The sequence below is a fragment of the Lepeophtheirus salmonis genome, chromosome 1, assembly GCF_016086655.4.
Source record: "Lepeophtheirus salmonis chromosome 1, UVic_Lsal_1.4, whole genome shotgun sequence".
NCBI lineage: Eukaryota > Metazoa > Arthropoda > Copepoda > Siphonostomatoida > Caligidae > Lepeophtheirus > Lepeophtheirus salmonis.
This window is the reverse complement of record NC_052131.2, coordinates 21,684,096-21,700,561: the sequence shown is the minus strand read 5'-3', so window position 1 is coordinate 21,700,561 and position 16,466 is coordinate 21,684,096. Positions and strand designations below refer to the sequence as shown.

At 30.7% G+C, this 16,466-nt stretch overlaps 1 protein-coding gene across 2 annotated transcripts in view; it reads right to left on the bottom strand.

Annotated features, from left to right (window-relative positions):
• The window catches only part of Cen (cerebellar degeneration-related protein 2-like), a 174,338-nt gene that overhangs the window by 76,073 nt on the left and 81,799 nt on the right, over positions 1–16,466 (bottom strand). For both annotated transcript variants that reach the window (XM_040715389.2, XM_040715367.2), the window contains exon 3: positions 5,444–5,655. In XM_040715389.2, the coding sequence (XP_040571323.1) occupies positions 5,444–5,655 (212 nt within the window). The remainder of the gene's footprint in view (positions 1–5,443; positions 5,656–16,466) is intronic.

Sequence of the window (16,466 nt, the reverse complement as noted above, 5' to 3'; positions counted from 1 at the left end):
TAACTTTATGATTAGGCTTTATGGTTCTATCTTTTTTCATATTAACCAAGTTCCATGGTTTACATGTATTACTAAGTGCTATTTTTCTAAGGGATCTACTATTATTTACAGATACAGCAAGGACTTTTTTTTTTTTGTAAATAAGCATCATTTTGGATTTGAAGCTGCTTTATCGTCTTGAAAATATTTTTCTAATATATTAGTTTAGTTTAGTACCGTTTGAAATTCCCCAGCAGAAACGATGAAATGTTTATTTATTTGCCACTTAATTGCATGATTAAGTGATAATTAATTAATCATCGTCTCTGACTCTATAACTCTCAAGATGGTTTTGTCATTAGACGAGAAACCTAGGCTACACAAGGAGCACAAGTCCTTTCTAAAGTAATACTAAAAATATTTATCCAAAAAATCCAAACATCGACAACGGACAACAAAATACACTGTATATTTTTATGTTAGCGAGATAACGCTGTGATTTATTGGGTGCTGGTAATGATTTTTTAACGGTTCTAACAGCGGTTCGAGCTCACTGTTGAAGTATATTCATAATGTAATGACTTAATTAATGTATACGTAATTATTGCAATGGGTGGTAAATAATTAAACATTTATTGCAGTCATAATAAAATATATTTATAAATTTTTGGCAAAGTATCCGAGCACGCTCTGCATCTAATATTAGCACCATTGACTATGTAATGTAGGATAATGTAGGGGAGAGGCCAATAAAGTTTTCAAGCTCTCAAGGACTTGCTGATGGCAGCTACAGAGGCTATGGGGGCATAATTTCCAGAAGGCGTTGTGCGTACTAGTTGTGATTAAATGTTCTAATACAAACCATAATCAGTGACTAGTTTGATGGTACACTAATTCCAGACCACCCTGTATATAATATAAGTATGCCTCAAATTCGTTTCCCATAATGAATATACAATTCATAAGCCTCAAAATTCCTAAGATATCATTAAGAGGTTTTTTTTTATCCTCCTCCTTAGAGTCTAAGTATTCTACACCTCATTAATTTTTTGGACCAATTCCAAAGATCCTAATATGTACCATAACTATATATCAAAGGAAGGAACGGCACACAGTCAGATCACCCATGGGAGGAACCCATTAAATAATCATTCACTCCAAAAAATGAATGTTTACAAGTAACGCAATTTTTCACAAATTTGAAAATGATTTAAATATGCTTCTTTTTTTCCATTTGCAGCCAGGGGACAAACATTTGTTGAATTCATAAAAATTAAAAACGTCATAGGGATCATTATTTAAAAAACTACTAGCATTTAATAAAACATAGTGTTATATCGGTTCAGTCCAACACAGTCTTAGGATAGGTCATATCAGTCCTTGGTATAAAATAAAAATAAAATAAAAATGAAGTTAAGTGACGTCATAAGGGACCGAACTTTATTTATTACCGATTTGCAGGACTGAACTGGACCGGACTGAGACTAAAAGGGGTGAGACTGCAGTTTTTAGCCATAAATAAGGACTGACATAAAATTAATTAAACAAGTCAACATCTCCGATAATAGTAAGGTTATTATGTTGCTCTATTTTCAAATCATTTTCTACAATTTCAATAAGTTGAAGTAGTGACGGTTGTTAAATTTGTGAAAATGAGCAAAATTAGTCTTAGCCCAACTTTTCTATGTCAACATATTTTAGGAGTATTTCGTCGAAAAAAAAAATACAATTACTTTTTCAACCTGGAATTGGTGTTATTGCTTTTTTAAAACAATTTTCAAATTAATGCGATTGCTGTGATCCTTAAATCACTTTAATACTTGATGCAATGGCTATATAAATTCATAAAATATAGCTTAAGGTCATGTTAAAAGTCAACTTTTGTCCAAAATTTTATCTTAGCGTGTGTACTACGAGTGTGTCCCATTTTTAGGGTGATCTGCCAACCCATAGTGTTTATTAATAAAAAAACTTATTTATGATAAGTTACAGTGTTCAAAGACGTTTTGTGACCTCTATAAGCAGTTGAGAAATACATCTTTTAAACGAAATTATTTATTTGCAAAGGGACTCAGAAGTTTTAACTTTAAAATTATGATGTTGAATTTCAAACTTTTCATTTAAGTTCCTTTCCTTAGTTGATATAAAAGAATATAATTCTTATTTTAAAGAAAAACAAATTGTAACCAAACAAACTAATTTGGATACTCAAACGATATAAACAATGAACTAACCTTCAAATCGAATCAAATAAGTACCAAATTTCAAAGTTCTCTTAGTTAGACATTATCAATCACATCAAAATCTCCAAATCCAAAGACATCTGCCCTATGTCGATGGAATCCTTAGTATGATCAACGACTTTTACAATTCTGTCTGAATAAATTGTAAGTCTGTGTGGAAAATATCTAGGATCGATCAAGGATTCATTGTTTTAAAATAAAGATAAATGTTCTTTTTTGAAGTATTAATTTTTTTATTAAACATTTGTGGTTTTACTAACTGTAGAAAAAATTCTTTAAAATAGACGTCTAACAATGCATGTCATTGAAAGATAAATTTAAAAAAAACTTATTCCCTTAAATTTCAATAACTTTTTGTGCTAAACTCATATTTTGAGTAAAATGATCAAATATGAAGATAAAGATACATAATCACGGTAAAACGATAAACCCCAGAAACAAATTATGTTCTAATTAATTCCATGTTTTATAGTTAAGATCGGGACTCAAAAAATATTGGTGATGTTATAGTATTTTGGTAATATTCTAGTGGTGGCTCGTGGCAGTCTTCAGGAACTTGATATATATATATTTGTCTAAGCCAAAATATCATTCACCGTGTGCAGCGAAAAAAATCTCACGACTTTCAATCTAGAACTTTATCAAGATCTATTTCAGCAGTACCAGTTATAATAGGGGTTGTCAATAAAATAAAAATAACTAATATGATGTTTTGGCTACCCTAATCATCGGATATGACTCCCCTTGTCAGCAATGATGACTTCCAGGCGGCCACGGAAGGCCTTGCACCCATTATGGATGTAGTGTTCAGACATGGCATCCCAGTGCTGGTTGACGGTGTCCTTGATGTTGTTGATATTTGGGTGGTGGATGGTGAAGGCCTTGGACTCAAAATGCACCCAAAAAGTGAAGTCCAATGGGTTATTAGTTATTTACAAAAAAATTATTGCTGTTACAATATCAATTGCTAAGAAGTGGGGAACCATATGCCCAATGATGCAGTAAGATACTCATGAGTTTTAGCTATATTTAAGAACCTATATTGGATTTAATAGACTTATATTGACTCCCAAATGGTCTTTCAAATAAATAGATCCATTTGTCAATCTGTTACTGTAACAATCATTTTTTTATAAATTGCAATTTGTGTCGCACCCAAAGGGTTTATAAGAATAATTTGTTGATGGAAATTGACGATAATTTCTGGAAGAACACTAATGTAATTTACACCCATTTTTGAAAAAATAATTCTAACTTGCTTTTGTCTTGTGTTTCTGATGCATTTATTAATGAAGTATGTAGAGGAATAGGTAACATTCAATAGACAAAAAACATATGAATTCCAACGTCAAAACGTCCAAAAATTTCAAATAATATAGCTGTAAATCTCAAAATTAACTATTTTTTAACAGGATGTAGATAATAATTATATATATATAATTTGATATTATTTGATTCAGTGAGATATGATTCTCAAAAGTTTGCAAAATTAAATAAAACTTATTCTAAAAAAATTATCTTTGTAATATTTATATTACAAAGATAAAAATAATACTAAAATGCAATTTCTTTTGTATAAAAATATGACTTCTATTTAATAAAGGATAAATTTAAAGTCAGTTAAATTATCAAACGGTATATATTTTGTGCATATGTAGTTAATTACATTTAATTTACAAAGATATCATCTTTATTTTCTGCACTGCTCTGGCAAATGTTTAAAATTGACCTAAAAACTTTGAGTAAGAAACTACTGGATATTACTTTATGACTGGATAAATAAATTAAGTTATATTTTATAATGTGTGGAAATCAGGCTCTAGAATTAGTAGTAAGGTGGGCGTGTTTTGATTCTAGAGGCAAGAGTTTTCCGAAAAATACAGTCAGTTGCTATAATACTTTGGAGTAGTTAGCGTTTTCCATCGAAAATAAAATATTGCCGGAAAAAAAATGATAGAATGTTTATAAAATTAAACTCATTGTAATCCACTTCTTGAGTTTTTATTTGAACAATTTATGAAAATCCGTTGATTCTTTCAATTTATAATATACAAAAAACATTTTTTTCAGTTTATTTTCATAATTTGAAATTTCCAACATTCTTTGAACGTCAATAACTCCCCGTATAATGACACCAGATAATCAAAAAGAATACCATCAGATCCAATGTCATCCAAGAATTTTAAATTTGTGCAATTTATCAAAATTTGGTAATTCAAACCGTATTTACTCAGGACAAACTAAAATTTTTAACATATTTGCAGAATTGCAAACAACTAATTACTTAATCTACTACTAAGCATCCACAACTATAAAGTAGGGTATGTCACTAATTTGGCATATTTTTTATCAAACCTCTAAAATAGTGGTTCTCAACCTTTTTCAGCCCATAGACCACTTTTTCATTCAAAAATTTCCATGTTTAAAGTTGTTTTTGTTTGTTGTGAAATAAAAAAATTATAAACATTTATGTTATGAAAGTGTTTAACAATGTTAAAAGAAAAATACGTTTTTTCTACTAAAAAATAAAGAATGTAGTTTATTCAATTAGCTTTTGAGAAAGAAATCAATCCATTTAATTGTTTTATCATTCATTGTTTTGTTAATTTTTTTTAGTTTGCATTAATTATAATTAAGTGTTTTATAGTAAATATTTAAATGTGATTAAGTTCATATGAAAGTAATAATGTTTACAAATTCTTTCTATTTATCAGTCTTTCAGAGTAAACTATTTTGTAATACATCTGATCATACAATATGTTGCTTAGTTATATTTTTGTGAGACGGCTCAAAATTATCTGTGAACCAACATAATTTCTTTATGGATCCCCAGTGGTCCACATGGACCACGTTGAGCACCACTCCTCTAAAATCTCACAATAAAAAGTTTTTATTTTTTTTTTAAATATACAAAAAATAAAAAAATAATTGGGTATCTAAGTGAAGCTCTGTTTATTCAGTGTATGGACTTGGAGGGACGTCACCTATCCGATATGATTTACAAAATTGTTATAAACAAAACTTAAATGTATGCTATAATTATGAAAGAAAAATAAATTTTCTTATTTATAAAACATGTTTACATCAAAAATAAGACAGAATGCGGAATGGCGTGGAATAAATCAGCACATTTGCAAATAAATAAGTTTGGCTGAGAATGATAGCATTTCTTTAAAAAAAAAACATCAAAGTTTCACATAAATATAATGAATCCATTTTACCTGCTTCATAGTCAATAAAAGGATTCCCTCCATGGAGAGCCTCTTCTTGTGCAAACTCAAACTGCCCAAGAGAAATCCCCGGCTCATATTCATACTCCAACTCGGGATCTTCTTCAGGAATCTTATCCGTTGCTTTGGTATCCGAGTACATGGATGAGGATAGTACCTCTCCTTCTAAAAGCAAGAGAGGTAGAATAGTGGAGTTTCGAGATCTAAAGATATGAGAGAAAAAAGTAAACTAGTGAGACATTGAGGGATACGTACAAAATATTATGTGAATACAAATGAATAGAAAGAAATGGGTTTTACTTTATGAAATGAAATTTTTTGATCATGTGTCGGAAGATTCGATATGAGGTTAGTAAAGTTATATTTAATGCTAAGAAAGCTAATATATTCATTATCTATTTATAGAGGCATGTTCTACTTTAAAGCTTAGTAAAAAATAATTTCTAATAATTTTATGGCTTTTAATTCACAAAAAAGAAAATTTGCAATTTTCTTTTTTGTAAAGGAAACTTGTTTTGTTAATTTATATAAGATTGGAGGAGAAATTAATTTATCTCAAAACAAATAACAACTTGATCACAGTTTTATAATTATAAAAATATGTAAAAAACTAGAAGCTATCCATTTAATAGAACAAACTAACATTTGCTATAAAAGGGTTAGAGTTGAATATTAAATTAGATAAATTTTGATTTTCCTATCTTGTTAAAAGACACAAGTAAAATAGTATAACAATAAAATTCATTAGTCTTTAGAGTTCATTCTTTCAGTCCAACTGAATTGGTGATTTCTTTAGATCTGCAGGTGTAAGTTAGAAAAAAATTAAGAAGTGTTGCCTCCACATTGTATTCGATTTTTGCTCCAATAAAAGGAGCGACGAGTCAGTCAATGGGTGAGAATTTCTTTCCATACTTTTCTTTGATGATATTATGATCCCTTTTTATCGGTTTAAAAATCATAGACCTTTGTAATTTTAACTAATTCCCTCTAACTTTGGTATAGTAAAATTCGTTCTTCATCTTCGCCCACAATCACAAAATGATTTTTTTTAAATACAAAGTTGAACGATTTAAATTTCAATCCACGATTTTAAACCGAAATATGGGTTCAGATCGGGATAGAAAAAATAAGTTAACAAAATAAAAGTTCGATATCAACTATATTTTTTGATATATTGCAGACTATGGCAATGGGTTTATTTTCATATTACCTAGACTTTTTACAAATAGCCTACAATATGGTTTAGAAAGGGTATTTGCATAAATAAACAACAAAATCCAAATGATATTTTGTAGTATCAAGTAAGGAGAGAAGGGGGGGGGGGAATAGAGTAAGCTCCAATGAATGATTATCTAACAAATAACAGCAATAAATTCAGTTGGATCACACATACACTGCAATGTATTTATTTACTATTGTATTTCTTGAACCTTTCTTTCGTACTCTATACGGGTAATTATTACTATTATTTATGTGGGCGTGTTCATATAAATTCATATGTACCAGTGCATACAGCGCATAACTGACCTACAGATTTGGTATGTTATTTAAAGACTATCGGTAGTACCGGCATTGGCCAGAGTTTTTATATGAAGACAAACAGGCACATTTCACTCTATAAATAGAAAAAATAACTTCCTAAGAAATGCTCAGGGCACTCTCGCTTTTTCAAAGGTACACTCACACGTCATTACTCAATACTTAGATGCTCTCTCCTCGATAATTATGGTAATAGCTTCAGGAAGTAAGAAACATTGTTCAGGCTGCCTACAACTACAACACTTAACAATAAAGAATGTTTAATATTTACAGCCCTAAATATATGTACTCCCCGTCATATATATATATATATATGACGGGGAGACTGATGAGCCATGGATGACTTAAATATCATCTAAAGTCTATATCTATACTAGAGGTAGTACCAGGCATTGCCCTGAGTTATTTGGAACGGACAAACGGATATACTTTGCTTAAATAATATAGAAGATAACTCTCCCATAAATCCTACGTGTTACTCTCCAATTTTCAGGAGCAATCTCACACGAAGCAACTTAATACATAAATGTCCTTTCCTCAATTATCATAATAATAGTTCGAGGAAATAAGAAACATTGCTTAGGTTGTCAACAGCAACAAAATGTACTCACTAGAGAATGCTTAATCTCTAGAGCACTCCCTGGTCGAGCTTTAGGTATTACCCTGTGTTATTAGGTGTCGACAAACAGACACACTTTGCTGTAATAATATAGACGATAACTTGCCAAGAAATCCTCAGTGTTACTCTCCGTTTTTGATGAGCAATCTCACACGTAGCTCTACCCTATACTCATTAGTATTATTTTATTTTTGAGAAGTTAAATTCTAACAGCTTCAGGCTCAAAAAAAATATATGAGGTGAGCCAGGAGTACTTTAGTCTCAAGAGCACTCACTGTCTGCGGTTATTTTTCATTTTCATATAACATACAATACGTACTTATTTCCTGTTTTAATATGAGCTAAAGCCCCACACGTTCATTGTTGCAAAGGAGTCCTCAACTTATATTTTATACAGTATAGAGTTGTATAAAATATGAGTAGACCTAATACAAACTTTTTTTTACAACTCTATACTAAAAAAAAACCCCGATAATCAACATAGTAAGTCTCACAATTTGAAGAATGTTTTGAAGAAGAGAAAAAATAACGCTAAAGACGTTTTATTAGATCAGCAGTGACAAGGGAGGAAAGAGAGAAGGAAATGAACAAGTATATTATCAAAAATTGCTCCGATGTCGATCCTCAATTCTACTCTGAGTCCAACAACGACTTAGAATTACAACTCCGCAACAAATCCTGAAGTTTAAAAATTTTAAATCAGGTTTTGAATATAATTGTGCGAACCTTTTATAGGAGAGGAACTTCACCACTCAGGAATTAAATAATAATGACAACAACTAAGGTAAAGACAGTCCATTCTTCTGATTAAAAATTCCGGAAAATCGGCCAGTTAAAAAATTCAAGGATTAACATCAATGCTTAAATATATACATATACTGTTCTTTATTAATATGAAGCGCACGCTCGACGCTACATGGAAAACGCCTGCGAGATTTTATTAATATAACTACTTTGTTATTTCTTAGATAAAAAATTACTGTACGGATTAGAGATATACTTTTTATTTTTTACTAGCTAGATGGCCCTGAAGTTGAATCAATATTACTTTTTAGAGATTTTTTCACGTCAAAAAGCATTACTTTTTTTTTCTCTTTTTGCGGAAGAGAATATGTCTCACTCAATTCAGTACAATTTTAGCTAATGTTCGTTCATATAACTCCGTTACCATGGCAGTAGCATAATAGGGCCTTGATCCAACATTATTCCCCCGAAGAAAAAAAATTCCTACTTGGCTCTCTATCTCTTTAGATGGTTCTGTATGTAATATAACTAAATATTCTTGAATTAACAAAGTATTAAAAATAGTAAAATTTATAATTTGTTCAATTAATTAATTAAGTCAAAATAGTTTATTCATTCATTGACCTTAAGTTAATCATTCTAACAATTTTAAATTAAGAGATTTTTAAATATTTAAATGCTTCGTAATAATAGTTTTCATTATTCATTTAATGTTTATTTTTGTGTTTTAATTTCTTCTGAATAATTTTGTATGTTATATCTCAAAACTATATTTTGAACTAGTATACAATAAATACATAATTAATCTTGTTGGACACAAACATCAATGTGTAGTTGGTAATAAAAATCTGCTTATACAAGTTGCAACTTGTACCTATATCAACTACATGCCTTCAGCATGGTATTATGCAATATGCAGTGACGTTAGTGACAATGTTGTATAATAAAATAAAATTCTTCAAAATTAAACGCTATTGTAACTATTATGTTATAAATAAGAAGTTAAATCTATATTAATAAAGCAAAGTTAATCAGTCTGTATATTGTAATGTACAACGTGGACGGGGGGAAAAAATGAAGGACTTCAGACTTAAATAATTCATTAAATATTGGCACCAGAACTAATCAAAATACAGAATCCTTTAGAGGGGTATACTTGCTTTTAAACGAGGGCTTACTTGTATCAGTTAAATAAAGAATGTCCTCGCAAGAGCATCAATGACAAAGGGAAATCGATACTCTTCACGCCCAAGTTAAAAAAAAAAACCGCTTATACTTTGCATTTTTTTCTCACCCACTCTGAAAACTTTCTGCAAAATAATTTTTGAGTCTGGATGCTTGATCAAAAAAATAACAATACAAACGAGTGTGCGTGTCATATTAAAAAAACTCTCAAGATATTAGTATTATTATTAAGGAGATAACTTCTAAGTATTGAGTAACTACGAGTGAGTGTCCTGATGAAAAACGGAGAAGTTATCCTCTCTATTAATAAAACAAAGTTTGTTTGTTCGTCGACACATAATGACTTCGGAGTAAATAACTAAAGTAGGACTCAAGGTTACTCATGAAGTATATAAGCCTAACAAAGTCTTTAAATCACATTTACCAAATATATTTATGTATATTGTGCATATAGTTAATTTCCATGGAAAAACATTAGTAATAATAATATTAATAGTACTCATCAAAATCGGCCAAACTGTAAACATATTCACTCGCGTTTAAATATAAAATACATATTATAGTAATAGGTATACAAAATCAAACACACCTTTTCCAATACTACAAAGGTATTTCTTTGGGTACTAGCCTGTAAATACTTAAAGAGTAATAAATCAGCATTCAAGTGGAAATAAAACTTACCCAATCTAAACACGCTATGGATTGAAGCCTCTCAACAAAGAACATTTTAAAACACATTAATCAACAGAAGAAGCATTTTCCTTTTTATATGTATGTATTTAACAATCATTTTATGAACCCAACTTTATGTTAATAGTTTGAGCACCATTTTGTGGATTTCTTATTCTTTTTTTTTTCTTTATAAAACTTTCCATTCTATATGTAAACAAGGAGGTTTGCAATATTCAATGTTGCTCGTATAGGAATCAACAATTAAGGATCCCTTCTCCAGGAAAACATCTACAAAATAAACAATCAGGGAAAGACAGAGATGAGGAAAAAGTCTTTATACTGATAGTCCAAGTCGAGTGAAGCTCTTGCTCGGAAGTCCTTAAGTAATAGGTGAAATAAAATAATTATATTATTTTTCCAATAGATGGGTAAAGTAATGTGTATCTCAATATGTTGGTATAAGTGGGATAAGTTACCACTAGATGGCGTTAAAAAGATAAAATTTTGAATTAAAAAAACTTTCTCTTTGCTGGGCGTCAAAGATGGAGACCAGTAAAGAGAAAATACGCACGCCATATTTGACAGTTTTTCATCGAACAAGGCAAAAACTCAAGCCAGGTAGCTAAAAATGTGAATAGTGCTTATGATCCTGATTATTTAAATGCCAGTCATTGGTTTTGTCGATTGTGGAAGTCCAATTGTCAAAAATGATAGAAATCGTCGAGTCGAACCGTCATGTAAGCACTGTTTTGATCGCAAAGGAGATAAACACTAACGGAAATTATACAAAAAAAAAAATCCATTAAAATAATGGATTTATTTTACAAAAACCTTATATATTTAACGAGTCCAGAGATTTAATTTGAGTTGATTTCACATCCATATTTATAAGTAATAATGGTTCTATGGAGCTCTAATCAGTGCCGTAGGATTTCTTACGTACATTGTATATTTTATGTTTGAACATTTCTTTTAAGTTTGATAAATTATGTACCTGAGACAAAAATGATAAGTCATTACCATATTTTTAACAAAATACCAGTATATGATGGATTTTTTTTTTCTAATTAGATTTACTTGCATACTAAAATTTAATGATATTCCTTAATTTTTTTATACAAATATACGAAAAATATAGCTTAGAATTGCCAAAGATCATTTTATTGGTTCTTATGACTGACACTTTTATAATTGAAAGATGTATATTAAATGTTAATTTAAAGCTTCTCTGTTAAACCCTTTCATGCCCAAATCTTTTAAAATCAAGTTTTGTACTTCAATTAAGTGTATTTCATTTTTGTATTGGTCATTCTTATACTAGAGATGAAACATGTACTTATTAGATACATACTATTTAGTATGTTGGGCAGATACGACGTACATATGGATATTTAAAAAATTGGATTTTATTTTTAATTTCTTTTAAATTTTTTATCCTGTAAACATATTACATGTTTAAATAAATGTTTGGTGTGGTATTTTTGGAAGCATTTGATACATAATGGGACGTTGCATTTGCAATACTTTTATGAGGGCCTTGATTTCCAGTATTGTCGTCCATATTTCCATCCTTGTTTCCCAAGTGGCTCATCAACAAAATGACCTATATTGTCAAATTTTGTTTGCATGTTGGCAGACTTTAGAAGTCTACGTAGACCAATGGAATCTCTGGGGGAGCTTGCAAGATCAATGTTCTGGGAAATACTCCTTCCAAAGGTCAAGTTTTGAAATGTTTTCTTTTTTTTCGATGGCCAAGTAGGTATTTTGAATCTATAATACATGCTTAAATCCACCATCCATATAAAAATTGGGCACCACTTCTTTGATCGGATGTGAATTCTAAAATTATTACTACTTTGGTCCATCCTGCCTATGATTTGTAAATCTCAGAGATTCTGAGACTATTGTGTGAATAATAGTCTCAACCATGAACAAATTGAATTTTTCATAAGAATTTATTTCTGGTATATTGATTTCAAGATGTTCAATGTTTAATGTGCCTTGCACAATGGCTGATTGAAATGTAAAACTCTTCTTCTACACAACATACTATATTTAGTAGTTAAAAATAATTCAGCGCTAAAATTGCAAATAATGAATAATTTTTTAGGATTACTAAATATGATCAAATGAACATGATAAAAAAACAACAATATGATTTTATCCTTACTTTTTCTTTTAAGCCATTATGAAAATTCCCAACACGACAAAAGAATGTCGAAAAATGGTATGGTTAACACTCAATTTTTTAATCTAATTTGGTTAATACAGTCTTGATATTTATTTGTTGACAAAGAAAAAAGAATATTTTGCTTATATCCACAATGTCAAAAACATTATTATCTCATCCAGGTCTAGTAATATTTTTTAATCAATATAATACGGTATGAGTTATCAACAGGTGGCCCACGGGCCAATTCCAGCACGCATAATGTTTTAATTGCAAAAATAAAATTCCTTTGAGGTTGGTCTAATAAGCCTAAGTTGTGTTTTTATAGCAAGACTGGCAAGTACTACCCAATAATCTCGGGAGGAAGATAATCTATTGCCAACAATTGTTTTCCACTTTTCAATGTTCTTATCTTTAAAAAATTGTTTCACCATCAATATTTATCACTCATCAGTAGAGTTGACATTTTCGTATGGAAAAAACTACCTTTCAAAAATAGAAAAGGAAAAACGATTGTTGCGTGTGCACATTTTTCTTTTTTGATCATTCTTTAGTAGGTCCTTGTATTGTTAACTTCTTTCTCTGATATAAGCACTCTTCTTTTTTTTAATGTTCCTTTAATTGGTTAGATGGAGTTGCACTGATTAAGTATAAGTAAACATTATAGTATTACAATTTCTATATATAACTTTGTGTGAAGTCCATATACATAAAGTATATTTTTTTCTTTAGGAATGACCAAAGAGCAAATATACGCACATTGAATTCAAGAAAATAATATCTCGGAGTGCAGTGTCCATGAGCTAGGTTGATTCCATACTTTTTTTTAAAACTTAAGATTATAATCAGAGATGTATATAATATGTCCAAGGAATGTGTCCAGCTACTGAAGAGCCATATACTCAAGTCTATAAATTATTATACTTATTGCAATATTCTCCTCTCGAAGTGAGAGCAAAGTATTTCACTCGCAATCAACGTATATGTTATTTTTGCCAGATGGAGGATGAAACAAGCGACCATTTTCTTTCCGACAATTGAGATTGGAAGCCTTTTAAACGAAAATTTTAAATTTTATCGGCCAAAGCGAGACGATTACATAGCATTTTACATTGGAAAAGAAGAAAATATGATTAACGCCGCCATCTCCACGTACCAAACAAGTTCTATACGTAAAGAGAAGCTCTTCAACTACGGATATATCCGGTGTTTTTTCGATAGTGAAACTTCATATCCGAGCTATAGAAATAACAATTTAATTTTTTTATGTATTACCTTTTTTCGATAAACCATATCTTTACTTGAACATTTCTCAAAAACACATTTACGTCTTTTATTGATTTAGTTGAATGTTTACGTTTTATATTTTTGTTATTATATTTATGTTAAATTATTAACTACTTATTGAAATAGATACACCTCGAATGACTGATTTTTAGAAAAATATCAATAATTTTGAACTTTTTTTTAAACAAAACTTTGTGACACGACTTTTGTAAACATGTTCACTAAATAGCAGCACCCACAGCCCCCACATGTAGGCGGAAAGCCTTGCAGGAGTTTATGATTAACTTCTCGAGACAAGTTGTTCCACTCCTTCACAATGGCAGCCTTCAGGGAGTCCACGTTCGGTTGAGATGTCCGGTTAGTCTCCCTCTCCAAAGTGCCCCACACAGCAAAGTCCAAACGGTTTCAAATCCGGCGAAGATGATGTCCTTGAGCCAAAAATGGTGAAGCTCAGCACTTTGAAGTAGGGCTCCTAGCCGATTTTCTTCCCAACCTTAAAAAAAAGGGAGGCATCTTCTTGCCGTTTGACGCCACGACACCCAGGGCCATTTTTCGGGCCGGAGGTTTTGTACCAAACACCCACTTGATCTCCTCTGGTGATCCCCCGAGCCAACAGCCGTTCTGACGAGTTGTACAACACCTGGTCCATGGTGAAAATCTTCTCGTCAGAGAATTTTTTTACCGTGGATCCATTTGCCTTGATCCACGCACGAACTTTCTTGCACCTCTGCAATCTCCTTTCCTTCAGAGTGTAAGGCAACAGGTGGCGTGGGGTCCTTGTGTAAGAGGACAATCCCAAGTTCTCCTTCACAGCCCTCGTGATTGTACCTTGTCCACGTCAAACTCGTTAGAGAGACGATTCATGGTGATTTTGTGGGGTCCTCCTTGATCTTCCTCTTCAAGTCCCCGAGAAACTTAGAATCTCTTTTCAAATTGTGTCCCCATTTCCTTCTTTCCTTCAGAGGTATTTTCCATCCTTTTTCATCTTGGCTACCTTGAAAATGAGGCTCCTGGAGCATTTCACCATGTCCATAATCTCTGCCACCTCAATTTTAGTATCCAGAAGGTCTGAAATCCTCTGCTTTTTTGCTTCTTCCTCACTCATGATGAAAGATTTGAGAAATATTTACTTTTGTTTACTTATGGAAAAAGGACAGGAAATTCGGAATATGCAGGGGAGAATCACAAAACCTCTCAATTTGAATTACATAATTAACATTTATTAACAGTCCTCGTTTTGCTTCCGAACCCTGTATATATATATGTATATAAAAGTATGTTGGAATTAGTCTAATTAAATTAACACATTGAAACCTTTATATACTGATTTAAAGTAGTAAATACCGGTGCTAATAATTAAATACTGTTAAATGCACCACCCAAAAATTATAAATATATATGTTGATTTTATTTAATGAGCTTGCTCATAATTACCAATTCTTAATTAGGTTTTATTATTGTATAAGGTATATTATTTTATGAATAAATAATTTGTGGGGGGGAGAATTTCGAAATGAGTATTCTCTGAAGATTCAGCCCTAAAATAAGTCATTTTTTCATATTTTGCATAAGTCAGTTATCAATATACGTCAGCATGAGTTATCAACAGGTAGTCCACGGCCCAAATTCGGTTCTCAAATAAAATCAAACAAAATCTAACTCCAAATGACGGTGCTGAGAATACTTTTTTTATATATTTCGATACTAACAGGACATGTTTTATGCATCACTGAGCATAGATATGCAAGGAACAAAGAATATAAATACAAAGAATGGGTACAATAATTTTCATTTCATCAACTGTTTGAAACTGTTTTTCAAAAGAACTTACATACCTGGAATAGTTATTACTATTATTATCAAGATGATTAGTACCATAAAACAACCCTTGAGGTATCTAATGTAAAAATAAATCAAGATAATAATAGTCTTCTTTCTTTTTTTGCAATTCTTGGTAATTGCAAGTTCAATTCTTGCATTTAAGCATTAGGAAATGTATTTATGATAAGGAAAAAAAAATGCATAGCTATACAAAACGATGCAATCTCAACTTGTTGAAAAGAAGCTAAAATAGGTACATAATATACATATATTACATAGTAGGTTTACAACCCCTTTTAAATTAATCAAACGACAAAAACAAAACTTAATACTTAACATTAATAGTCATGGAAGAAATGCTCTTGACAGTTGATTCATCATCAACAATCAAGTCCGCAGCCAAATACACAAAATCAATTTAATACAAATCTGTGACATACAGAGATTTTGATTTCAATATATATATATATATATATTGAAACAATAAAATAGTAATTTAATCAATTATGTAAAAATAAATACAAACATTTCTATTTAGGAATGAGTTTTTTTTCCTAATCTGAACTAAAGTCTTTTCTGAAAAGTTTAATCTAAAATCTTTCTCCATCTTTCAAGCATCAAAATTATACATTTGATTGAAGGTACTTAGATCATTGTGATCATTACTTATTTCCTTTACATTAAAGTCCAACCTTGATGGAGTTTCATGTATCAAACATTAAAAAGTTGATATAAATTATATATTAATATTAATAAACCAAAGTTTATGTACTTTATATAGTGTACCCTCAAGGTTAATAGAAATACAAGGTTATGCCATAACGCTTGTACGACTGATGCATGACTTTCACCACGCTTTTGAAGTGTGACGTCATAAATATGATTGGTTGTGTGTTTTGTCAAAGTATGTCTGTCTTGCCAAGGAGTCGGTACGGCACATCAAATTGAAAATTCTAGCAAGCCCGATTACATGACGG